We start from the raw sequence: 13777 nt of genomic DNA on the forward strand, positions 1-13777 counted from the left end.
ATGGGTCCCTCTCTGGAGCGTTTCTGAGAGAAAAATTTGGCAGATTTATTAATAAGAACCAAGGCAGACTAGCCCCCACTGGGTCTGGTTGAAGTATCACAACTATGGATGATATTTTTCGAGTACAGTGACATCATAACAAGGCAAAATGAAATACTAGCCTACACAAAGGACTACAGCACGAAGCCGAACAAGCCTTAAAAGCTATGATAAAAAGCAATAACAAAAAGAACAATATATACGCAGAAAAAAAGGAAGAGAGTGTCACAGGTAAAATTGGTCAAGGAGAATATAGAACCGAGTGAACTCAATATCGGTATTAAGAGAATCAAAAAGATAAGAGATGGCGGAGTACAAATAAAAATGGCGAAACGAAGTAGCACATTAAAAATTATGGATGAATTTAAGCACACCGACTTGAATATTTGTCAAGAAGTGAAGAGATGGAAGCCTAGACAGATTGTTTATGGAACCGTAGAGACATACGGAAAAGATGAACTTAGATCCAAATTGAAAGAGGCAAACAACGAACTCAAAGAAGCTGAAATTGAAGTTTTATTCTCTATAAAAGGAAAAAGGGGTACTCACTGGGTCTTGAAACTTGACCCTAGCTCCCACACTAAGATAACAAGAAGAGGACGGGTCAGCATTGGCTGGGACTCCTATAAGGCAAACGAGTACTTGAGACCTCTGCGATGTTATCGATGCAACAGGCTCTGCCATTGCCATATGGCAAAATTTTGCCAGCACGAAGAATCTTCCGTAAAACTGTGAATCGAGCTGACACATGAAAGATGAATGTCAGAACACGAGCAGCTGCATCAACTGCAAAGAGATTTAAGATTCCGCTTAGGACTCAAAACAAATCACTGCCCTCACCAACAAAGCTGTCCATTGATCCAGTGGGCCAAAGAACAAATACAAAAAAGAAACAGATGTCGATCCTAGGGAGCGCACATCGTTCCGGAATTGTAAGCCTTAGCGCATCCTACTTTTGCTGTAATATTTTTCATTACAATTGTTTTGTGAGCTATTGCTAATTTTATGGCATATCTTTGTAATTTTTTTAATAAAGTTTTGTTGGTTTTAATTATGCAAGAGGTTTTTCGGATCACTTGGTGGATCTCGGTGTGGTGGCTGCATCGCTGCTGTCGGCCCAGTGCTGGTACCGCAGTTTGACATCACCACCTTTCGACTGCTGCATCACCCACAGGAACAATTCATCCTCCATTGCCATCCGACAAGAATTGTGTTGCTCGGGGCCTTGTGTCTTAGGGTTCACTTACTGCTTGGGCTGTCGTGCCGTGCGGGTTCTGTCATGACGATGAGACCTCAAACATTGGCGTATGGGCCATGGGCCTAGAGATCTGGTTTAGGATAGCTCACAATCCTTCTCCCGAAAATAGTGAAATAGTATCGTCGCCTACCACGTGAAGAAGGCGGAGCCAAGTGTCAGCTCCTGGTGAACGAACTATACCTCATGATAGAATCAAGTTAACATGCCTTATATACTACGGAATTGGCATTTAATATTAATAGTGGTAGTTACACCACATCACTTCGAGAACATTGAAGAAAGAGATGACTTGAGGTTGAAAACAAATTGTAGAATTTGTATTAAAAAAAATTAAACGTGGAAAAAAATGCAAATAATTATTAAATACAATACATTTGAGATAATGAATGTATTAGGCGAACCGTACAATTATCATAAACAGAGCAATATTGTCCTCATTTTCACTGTTTATTTCAATTTTCAAACTCAGTTGTTTATTTGAACAATTGTGCAAAAATCTTAAACCATTTTAATCACAAATCATATTTATAATGAAACTACATAATTATTTATGCCAGGATTTTAATAGTGAAATTGCTTCTTCAGGTCCTCCTCAATACTTCTTATTTTTAAATGGTTATTAATTTAATTACTTTAACTCTGATCTGAAAGATTTAAGATAACCTCACACGTATTTTGTAATTTCATCAACTTCTACTCAGTAAAGAGCCTGTTTTTTAGTTTTTTGTGCTTTCTATCCTCTCTCAAAGGTTAAGGAAGGGAAGCTTCAAAAAAAAAAAAAAAAAAATTAAGAAAGATTGTGGTGGTGTCATCTATAGAAGTGTTATTGAAATATAAAATTTTTAAAGTGTTATGTTTCTCCTTCGTGTAAATTTGTAAAAATAATTCGAATTATTTTCACCAAAAATCCTTCCTTTCGTTGATGATTTTAATCAAGATATAATTTTATTTTGCATTAAAGTTAATAATATAGGCCTAAAATATTTTTAATTAACTATTTTGTAATAAGCTCATATCTCCCTCAATTATGACGGAAAATTAACCTACACTCAATAAATAGTGCCCCAAATCTTACATTACAGCTTAAACTAATTGGGTCACATGCTTTATATTGGTCACACTAATTTCGTCACATGTATTCTTGGGTCACATTTTATTGTTTCCATGAAATATTGCTAATGTATTTTTAATTAAGTAATCACGTGAACACTTTATCGAATCAATGAAAAATTGAATAATCATTAAGGATTGTATAAATAATATATTTGTATTTAAAAACTATACTCAATTTATTCGATTTCTACTCGCAATAGTTCCAATTTGACGTCTTAATCACCAGTCATTAGACATTTTAACATGAAATAAAGATTACAATTAAGCATTAATTCTTGCAATGCTCTTTATTTATTCAACGTTAATCAATTAATTTAAAGAAATGACTATTTAACTATTAAGAAAATACAAATTTCTAATGAAAAGGCAGAAAATCAATACTTTAAGTAAAATATAATTACAATACTCTCTTAGTAATCTTTTATTATTTCTTGGTAAGTTATAATTAGTTATATTTTCGAAGTGAGAGTGCCACGAAGGACAAGGAGGAGGCGTTATTCAGTTATCTTTAGTAAACTGCGCATGCCTCCTAAGAGCATCCTGTTCCGTAAGGCGACAGACACAGCCTACTGCTCAACGAGACCCTTGACACCCAGGCTCCAGCCATTGTTTGTTTACAATCAATGCCCATGCCCCATTTATGAGAACAAGTCGCGTTAAAAATAAAGTTGTGAAAAGAGAAGCAGTAAATTAGTAAGTAAATTATATCGTATTTAGATTTAACAAAAGTGTGCCAATATACCTGATTTTAGCATATAGTAAAATTGCTATATAAAAAAATTCGTAAGGTACATTTGATTCCAAGAAAAACTCTTCTCACAGCAGTTGTTTTTAATTCAACAAAAGTAACCATATTACTAATTTTATGTTAAAAAGTATGAAAATATATATCTATAAAAAGTACTGGAGATAACAAAAAAAACTTTGCTTTGCTGATTTTTATTGCTACTAAGCGATAATAAGAGGTTTTAAATTTACCATTGCAAAATACTGAAAGATCCTGGCATAAACAAGATAGTTGTTCAAGGAGTCCAGGTAAGGAAAATTGTAAAATAAGTGTAAGCTCTAGAGAACAAGAATGTTCTGTAAAAGTTCTGAATGTTCTGCACCAAAAAGGATGCACATGAATGTCAATGTCTCTAGTAATGAAGATTCAGAATTTCCTAGTGAACCTAGAAACGATAAATTGCACAATGCTTATCAAACTAGTCATTGCATTCCTCATCATCCTTTGCTCACTTAGAAAGTCTACGTATGAATATAAATACCCCTTATTATCATTCACGTTTGAAAATTCCGGAACTGATAAATTTAATTGTCCTTCGTTATAAAAAGTATATTTATATACAAATTGCAAATGTAGACAAATATTATATATATAATGATATTTGTTATGCTTGATTATTTACTAAAGAGAAAGAAAAAAAAGTTTTTTTTTATTGATGGTTTTGTTAAATATCTAATCTCTAAATCAAGTAAGATAAAATATCTTGATATCTATACTAATTCAAGCTTGAATCTTACAGAGGAAGAAAAATTGAAACAAGGGCGATCTTGGAGTTTTTATCTTTTTAAATTCGATTACTTAAGCATGGAAGAATGTGGTATTTTGAAAGACTTTCCGTTTACAAATGATAATGAGGAAGGACACGTTTTTTAAATTTTTTTTTAATCAATTTTTGCAAGAGGAAATAACAAGAGAAGAACTTTTCCAGTGTCTAAAATTTTCATCTGCTGCACAAAAATTAATAGGAGAAAAAAATTTTCCTCAGGAAAAGGTAAAAGAAATTTTTTTAGATAAATTAGTATTTGCAGTTAATCAGCCTAATAGAGAAGAATTGAACAGCATTGTTAAAAGTGAAATAAAAGATAGTAAAGTTCAAGACAACTATATAGCATTACAGGAAAGAATATTATGCGATTTAACAGCTCTTGAAAAACTTAAGACCTGGCATTATATATGAATTCAACTTATTAATCTCCTTCTTGCATGACATGTTTTTGCTTAAAAATATGTTCTTTATAAACTCTAAAGGTAAAAGCTGTGATATGTCTAATAAGATTATCATTAACTATAAAAATAGAATTACTTACGGAAAGGCTCATAATGAGCAGAGAGTGATATTGGTTATAGTCAGTTATTTCCCTCCAGAACTCGGATATTTTACTCTTTTCATTGAAGATTTAGAAAAGGATAAGAATATAGAATATTTTATTGTCTATACCAGTGTCTACTTGTGGCTTTTCTAAATTTTTCGTAATGCTGTGTACCATTAATATTAAAAATGAATAGATTTTTTACTGTAAAATAATTGCACAAAAGTTAATTTACAATTAGCTGTTGACACCACTAATTATTAACTGTTAACTCTGCAAAAAATAACCAATAGAAAAATACGTAATCGTAAATTTTTATGGCTAGCTTTGTTTTTAAATTTTTGTTTGTTGCAAGATATTTCGCATAAGAACGCATACCCCCGTTAAACTGTTCTCGTACCCCTGGGGGTACGCATACCACACTTTGGGAAACACTGGTCGATACTAATGTATGTCTAGATCTTACAGAAGAAAATATATTAAAAAAATTGGCAATCTTAGAATTTTCATCCTTTAAAACTTGATAGTATAGGTATTCAAAAGAAGAAGTATTAAATTGTCCATGCGTAAATAAAAATAGCCTTTATTGATTTCTACAGGAAGAAACAACAAAGCTTTCAAGTCTATTTTAATAGACTTGAAAAAGCTTCCGCCTTCTTTCCAAAGGGAAAAAGAAGAAAGTCTCTCTGAGGAGAATGAAAGAGAAATAAAAGAATTTTTTTTTATGTAAACTAATATTTGATTTGCAGTTAATCAGCCTAATAGAGAAGAACTGAACAGCATTATAAAAATAAGATCGAAAATAAGCCTAATAAAGTTAGATATAGTTACGAGGAATTACATGAAATACCCTTACATCTGTCAGAATCTCATGAATTTGGCCCGATCACAAAAGGAATAATGGAAAAGCTTTTGGGAGATATAAAAAAATAACTGATCTAGTTATCAGGGAATTCAAAATGAAGAAATTAAATTTGTTAAAAGTGTGGTTGGCAGAGAAGGAACACCAGCATTTTATCAGTTCTTAGATTTTTTGTCCTTTATAGGTTCAAACCGTGAAATTGAAGAAGGAAAGCAAACACGCAAATCTTTATTAGAAAAGTTGGTTAAAGGAACACTTAATTTACTTGCTGCTGTTTCTCTTAAGTTCGTCAAAAAGTCAGTTGTCAGAAAAAGCAGGCAACAAACTTTTTTAAATGATCCAACAGTAGACAACCAACTACAAAGATCTCCGTGAAATTTCATCTTTAGGGAGGCCAGAAGATTCAGCTAGGTTGATAGATACCCCAGCTTTAAGTAGATTCTTTGCAACTTCGATTTCCCTTTATTTTCTGCCTTTTTTGTGACCGATTTTAGTGCCTTTTTCAGTGGCATCATCAAGTTGTTGCTCGCAAATAGTTGCTTCTTTATATGCTGCTAGATCTTCCCAACTAAACTTGTTTAACTCATCACATGCTAGCTTTAATATTGGTGATTTTTCTGTACTATCTTTTAGCCACCTTTCTACTGTGCTGTACTCTTATTTTTTTGTAAATTTAGGCAACTTGATAAAGACAAATTGAAAATCTTTTAAGTAATGTCCGGTTTAATGTGGGTTTTTATTTTCTCAAGTTTTTGTTCGAATTTCTTTTCTGAATGGTTTTATGTATTTTTTCCTGGACATATATAAAACCTTCTGGGTACTGAGAGAGTTAATTTGGCATTTGTCCTCTCTCTCAATAGAAAAGGTTTTGTTTTGTGGCTTCCGAGGAGGCTGGTACCCCCTGAAGACATCGGCTTCGGTAGTCATACTTTTATTTTATTTCCATTGATTATTTATTGCTTCGATTATTCTTTCTTTTGAAAATTCTGCTGCTTAAGCGCGTTTCTTTCAAAGATAGCTTTGTTAATTTAGTATTTAATACTTTGTATTCTTTTACTAACTTAAGTAATGTCTGTTGGTTTTTATATCACGTACATTATGAGTGGAAATATACTCAACGTCCGTATTGTAATTTTTTATTGACATGAATATTTTAAAATATGTTACGCATCACAATAAACATTATTTTTTAAAAACAGTTTCACGTGTCATTTGATTAGAAAAAAATATACAAAATAATGTGATGAATATTATCATTACATGTTTTTAGTTTAATCAAAAGATCTAAGCGAAAATTGAAATTTAAATGCGTAAAAACTTTTTAATAACATATTCAACCCTTTCCTTATTTCACTCAATTTACTGTCGGACGTTTTGGTTTAGAATTGATGTCTACTGTCATACTACGGTGTTTAATTAGGTGACTAATACTATCAAATACGGTGTCGTAGTTGTTTCATCCTCGGGTCCAGGTTTTCATTTTCCCTCCCCTTCGACTCAAAGCCTCATATGATTCTACTGCTTAGCCCGTAAACTAGCTTGGCGCGATTATTGCCGCTTTTACACCAAATGTTTATTGCCGATGAAACTTATAGAATAAAATATATAACGAGGAAGAGCATGACGCTCTTCCTCACATTTGGGTGGTGCGCTTGTAACCTTTTCAGCAATTTCTTGGGGGAAAANTTACCAAGCATTTTCTGCATTGTGTTAAAAAAAAGAGATGGAAAAAAACCACTATTTTCGTATTTTACTTATTTTTATTATAAAAATCGAATACAAATAATTGAACTTCTGGGGTTGTATCTAATATAAGGTTTTTACCCTCTCTTGATGTTTGCACGAAATATAATGTCATAATATATTTAGCCAAGAAAAATAAACGGCTATTGAGGATAAGTTTTGCGATTTGTGAGAAAGAAAGGGATCTACATCTTTTTTTAGATTAATATTTTGGCAAAATAATCTGCTGCGAACTCGTACGTTTGTGGAATGAGTATTTATAAACATCAATTACTTATGATATCGATATTGATAGCTAGGAGTGCGATTTTCCATTATTTTGCAGTTTCGATTTCTCGAGCACGCGCAGTCAACTTTTTCAGGAGAATAGGGGTATATTTTTACATTATGAGACGCCAAGTTGCGATTCCCCACATTGGCGAAATTTGTATCTAGTCCTTGGCATGACAATGACTGCAAACATACACTAACCCCTTTGCCCTACCCAGCCACTCCCTTTCAGCGATTGGAAGGGGAGGTGTCAAACACGATGCGAGGATGAAAACTACATGTAACCTCAAATACATGGTCTTTTGTCCTTATCTGAAAACAAAGTACAATTGTTAAAATGAGAAATATATATAAAATACCTGGTGTTATCAAAATTGACTTACAATTTAGTTAACCATTTCAAGAAAAAAGGAAAGAGATATATGGTTTACAGTGTTTTATTTGCGAAGTTTGTCAACAAATATTATTGCTATCTGAAAAAAAAAAAATGTTTTCAAAGAAACATTAATTAATTTGCCAAATTAATGTGGTGTAGACTGAAAATAAATTTAAGACCTGAACAAATATTTCAGTTAGAATGGTCTGACCTGCTACAGAAAACATTGCTTTACAGATAGGTTTTCTAATAAAAAGCTCCCTTTCTCGATAAAATTCGTAATTAATTTTTAAAACTGATAGGAATAATTTTTCTAGTTTCCTGCATTATGCCCCAATCTGTAGTACATTTCCATCCTTTTCTGTTTTATTTTTCTTCAGAAGATTTTTTAAATTGTCTGTCATTTTTAGGATATCCAGATATGTATACCAATAGATCATAAGATTAAAGTATAAATACATACAAAAAAAAATTAGTTTGCAATCTACAAATATTTACTAACAGTTTTTCTTTCTTAAATACAGATTTTTATAAAATCAAACTTATTATTTACAAATAGGGACTATATAAGTTTATTTTACTATCATTTATTTGCATTGTCACAAAAATATTGCCAACAAAATAGGCTCCTTCATTAAAATGATTTTAAAAAAAAGAAATTGTGCTTTTGTAAATATTGGTACCTTCATGCTCAAAATATATATATATATATATATATACTTTTTTTAATTTTTATGTGATTTTGNATATATATAGTAATTTGATAACTGACTGGGTCACATTAAAAAAAAAAAAAACTTGTATAAACTTTATTTATTTTAGGCTTAGTTTAACTTAAAATTGTGTAGTTCGGCTTTGAGGAGAACGCCTGCAGACTAAAAGTCTGGGGCATTCTGTTACTATGGTAATAAGGTAGAGCCTAATTCTAATCCGGGTGCAAATGAGGAATGAAGGGGTCAATTGGTTTACTCGTGTCAACCTATGCCACGATTAAGACAAAACTTTTTACCGCACATCCCTTTTTAAAGTGACTTTTACTCACAACCATAATACTCGCTATTACGCGATACTGATGTCTGGTGGAGTTCTCCTCAAAGCCACACAATAGCTGTACGATTAATAACCCATAAAATATCTTGATAAATGCTTCATCTTTTGAAGCTTACAATCAAGTTATATTACCAATATATAAAAAATATATATTGAGTAAAATTATACATTTACACACAACAAATATAGACTGAGCTAATTCAAGTTTAGAATTTCTGAATCAAATCTTCCCAGATGATTTGCAAATATAAAGAAATGCAGGCCTGTCACTGAAGTAGGACTTAAAAAATAGTTGCCCACCTTTTACATTTTCTTACAATATTCATACTTAATAATATAAAATAATGTAATTTATTTAGAAAGTTACATTTTATAAAATATCTAACTAAAAAAACAGACTAGGAATTTATAAAAGTAATAAAATAGTAACATTGTAAAAAATCGATTGTGGCAAGGTTCAGATCTAAGAATTTTCTTAAATTAAATATGATAGTTATGTGAATAAACTGTCAGTCAAAATTGCATAATATAGAACTACAAGAATAAAAATACAATATAACTAAAAAATATTTAATATGTTTTACTTGAGAAATCAAATTTTACATGATTATGTAAAATAGCGAATCGACTTTTTTTAAGCAGCGAATTAGAAAAAGATAGTTGCAGATTTTTAGTATAGTTCATTTTGGTTATATTTTGAGAAAATTAGTCACCATAATAGTAGCTTTTTAAATACATCTTAACAGTCATTACTTGTTTATTTTTTTACTTAAACCGGAAGTAGACTTTCGCAAGTGAAACCGGAAATAATCACTGCGAAACTCTACTTCCTGGATAAAACTGGATAGTTTAGTTTCAAATCTTCTATCAAGTTATTAATGATTATTTTGTTCATTTAGTTTCTTCAAAATAATTTTTCGAATTGTTTGACCTCGTTACTTTTATTTTTTTCCCTTTATGTTATAAAAATCAAGGATAGAATATTTAAACTGTAAACCGCTTCTTTTATCACTTTTCGTCTGTCGTTTCGGTTTTCTTAGCAGTTAGCAGGAAATATCAAGTTAAAAAAAAGTAGTGGATTCCTTAAAAAGTTTTTGTGTAATATGTTGAGTTTGAACCATAAAACCACGGTGCGATATTTCATTATAAAATTATTTAAAAAACATCATTTCTTTACCCTGTTCTTTACTAAATGATTTTATGAAAAGATAAATAAAGTACATTGCTCTGTGAATCCAAAATAATGTTGCAATGACCATGTTTCAATCTTTAATCTCATTTTTTGTTTAGTATGACATAGAAAGCTGTAAAATCAACTATTATACATCTTTTATTTATTAAATATATTGTATAGCGCACAAAATGATATTTATATTAAATATAAAGTATTTACTTTAAATACGATGGTATACATTTATTAGCTATATTTGCTGCAGTAAATGAAATATGATGCCATAATAGTATCCAATAAGATAGTTATAATTTTATTTTCCATTGATAAGACGATATTACCTTATTATATTTAATTACATGTGGCGTTATTTACACAACAATATAAAAAAGCATTGAGCTCTTAATATTCTATTATATAATTATTTACTATCTTGTTTCAAATGAAATTTTATTTTTAAAGTTTAGTATTCTTAATTAAATAGTTTAATTTAATTCCTATCTAATATATTTTAGTTTTAAATCAGTTGCGGAAGTAGTGATTTCCCTTACTATAACAGGGTTGCCACTCCACAGGGAGAACAGGGAAAACCTGGAAAATACAGGGAATTTAAAAATCATCTAAAATAACAGGGAATTTTGATTTTTTCTTTACAAACTGGGAAAATACAGGGAATTTAGATTTTTTATTTTTGTCTTTTAAAAAATGGTGTCCACTCAATGCGATATTATACTATGGGATATTTAACCATGATATTTCAGCTATACTAAACTATTTAATTTACCATAGCATTATTTAAGTATGCTCGGCTGTTTTTCCAGCAATTGAAACTAATAAATATAGTTAGCCCAATATAGCTCACATAAGAGCACAGTAATTGTTGTTTCCTCTTAATATATTGCGTATAACATGTACAGGGAAAACACAAGGAATTTTTTTTCTAGATTTGAGTGGCAACCCTGTATAATTTATAAAAAGTGTGAAACCATTGAAGTATTCTGAGATGTTTTTTTCAAATTGAAAAAAATTGTAAACAAATTAATGCGATTTTTAAAAACATATATAGAGCTCTTAATTTTCACTATGTTATACAGAGTTTCTAAAATGTTATACTGTGTTTCTATAATGTTTTGCTATTATTTCTCTGCAATTTAAAATATAAAAATGAGGTTTGTTATAAATTTAATCAAATTTATAAGGACTTTTTATTTGATTTTGATTAATATATATTTTTTTTGCAGTTATCTGAATGCCTTGCTTGAAATGTTTAGCGTTTTCTTTGCCTTTCCATTACCTTGATAATGGCTGATCCTTTATCTGGTATCGCTATAATAATCTGCATAGCATTTGGTGTTTTGGTAATAAATTTTGGTATTTTTTCTGAATAAAAGAAAAATTTTAATCAGTCTAACTAATTTAAACTAAACAAAACAATATTTCGTTAGAAAATAAAAGTTTATTAAACATATTTTTTTAAAAATATAATGTATTTTAATGAAATTCCTAACTCTATTTATCTATTTATCATTTTTTCTGAAACTGTCAAGGATTCAATTTCCCTCTCCTCCCAAAAATAGAACTTTGATGTTGAACGAACTGTTTTATTTCACTCTCTGGCGATTTCAATAAATTTAGGAAAATATATTTCTTCTTTACAAAATGTTTTATCTGATAATATCTGTAAATTTGGAAAATATTTCTCTTCTGTACAGTTTTCTACCTAAATCTCTGACAATTTCAGAAAGTTTATCAAAATTTCCCTATGATTTACTGTTACGTGAAACCTTTGGCAATTTCAGAAAATGTTTCTCCTTTATACATTGTTTTCTTATCTAGTAGAATGAAAAATCTTGTTTTGATATGCAGGGGAAAAAAAAGCATTTTAAATATGTTTTTTTATATGTGTGACTGTCTGGGGTTTAAAATATTTTTATTACTTATTAGTAATTCATTGACTTAATTGTGAAGTAATTCACCAAAGTATAAATCTATACTATCTGCTCAGTTATAGTTTTAAAATATTAACTAAAATCTGCATTATTTTGTCTGATGCTCAGTAATTTTATTATTTTTTAGACATTTGTGTTGCTTTTTATATTCGCAAACCGACAAATTAAAAGATTTTCTTTAAAATCAAGACCTGGTCCTCATACTCTTGTTGCTCAAGATGCACCCAAAGTTAGTATTTTATTAATTTATAATTTTCCATTTGTTTATTTCCTAGATTTTTCTTCCATTTTTCCAGTGTTGTATATGTCTTACTTACCAGTATTAGCAACATTTAAAAAACTAATTTTTCATTAGCTTATATTATATAATATATTGTAGTATAAATTGAATGATATATATATATATATGCAGGGCCCTCGCTAAGCATTTGCCACCTCACCAAATGTGATAAAATCGTAAATTTGGTGAAAAAGCGTTTCAGCTATATTGGCTAATGATTTTTTCTATCGAAACATATATATTCCCCTCAATCCTGGGAAAAGAAAGGTCAAAAGAAATTTTGCTGAACTAATCCTGTATTTTTTTACTCGATTACAGTAATTTCCATTAGATACATCGCTAAACCAATTAGAATTGTATAAAGTAGAGATGATGTAAGTAACAAGAGAGATTATGTAAGCTTGAGACAAACTATTGTAAAATACAGATTACCATGTTCGTTGCTGAATCATGCGATATCACATCTAAGATGCTTGTGTCAATAAAACAGGTTATGTGATCGCAAGATGCATATATCATCCAAATATTTTTTCAAAAAATATTTTTCTCGTGACAATAACATACTATAATGTGATACTAAAATAACAATAAGGCGACAATAACATAATGTTACCAAAAATTTATCCTTATAATACTGATCTAGTCTATTATAAAAAATTAATCCAACGTCTACGTTTTTCATCGTCTCTTGCATTCATTGCTTCTTTACTCTTCCCAACTAGAAAATAACTCTTGATTTGAATTGCATTTTATAAAATAGTTCAATTTATAGTAAATTTGTATTTTGATTTGAAGTTTTCTATGTTAAAAAATCAATCATTAGAAATTTGCATTTGGCTAAGAATTTAGAAATTAGGCTAATACTTTTGATTTTACTAATTAATAGTTTGAAGTCCTTAAGATAGACCCTGTATATGTATATATTCATGCATATGTATCTATCTATCTATAATATATATATAGCTTAAGCTCAAAATTTTATTGGCATAAAATATTACGACTCAATTTTTTCGATGTGACTCAATTTTTTTTTAATTATTATTATAAGTGTTTAAACCTTTCTCCCCTACCTCTTAATTCTTTTAAAATGAAACATTTGACATATAGTCTGGTAATTACAAGATGAGCCTCTGTTCTCAGGAAACCTGATTGAGCCTGATGGCAACTTTATATATATGAAAGGGTAGCAGTCATGGTGAGTGTTGTTATGCCACGCAGATAGCAGTTGGAAGGCAAAAAATATTTTATTAGCTTCACATAGTATATTTAAGACATTTTCTAGCAAAGGCGGAGCTCAAAATTGCACTCCAAAACTGTGTGCTTAAGTTTTTATCTTAGGGAAAGTAGCAAAGGAATTTCCCTCTATTTTGTTATATTTGAGGGGAAAAGGGAAGTGATAAGGATTACTATTGGTTTATGAAAGAAATCTAGCTTTTCCCACACAGAGCATAGGGAGATATGTCCTGCTCTTAATTAAATGCATAGTTGAGCCAAAAATAGATTTAAGAACAGGATGTGGCTTTTAAAAGTGTGAGAAAGAATTTGGAATAGAATAATTAATTAGTAATA

General features: G+C 30.1%; 2 protein-coding genes across 2 annotated transcripts in view; one reads left to right on the forward strand and one right to left on the reverse strand.

Moving 5' to 3' along the window:
• The window catches only part of LOC107436767 (SHC-transforming protein 1), a 37928-nt gene extending 28383 nt beyond the window's left edge, over nt 1-9545 (reverse strand). Inside the window, exon 1 of the mRNA XM_071183139.1 lies at nt 9393-9545. The gene's annotated coding sequence lies outside the window, so the exon portion shown is untranslated. The remainder of the gene's footprint in view (nt 1-9392) is intronic.
• Nucleotides 2889-13777, forward strand: part of LOC107436768 (protein C1orf43 homolog) — a gene marked incomplete in the record, with an annotated part of 23126 nt that continues 12237 nt past the window's right edge. Inside the window, 3 exon segments of the mRNA XM_043047575.2 lie at nt 2889-3445; nt 11221-11337; nt 12056-12157. Of these exon segments, the coding sequence (XP_042903509.1) occupies nt 11281-11337; nt 12056-12157 (159 nt within the window).

Source organism: Parasteatoda tepidariorum, chromosome 7 (assembly GCF_043381705.1).
Source record: "Parasteatoda tepidariorum isolate YZ-2023 chromosome 7, CAS_Ptep_4.0, whole genome shotgun sequence".
Lineage (NCBI taxonomy): Eukaryota > Metazoa > Arthropoda > Arachnida > Araneae > Theridiidae > Parasteatoda > Parasteatoda tepidariorum.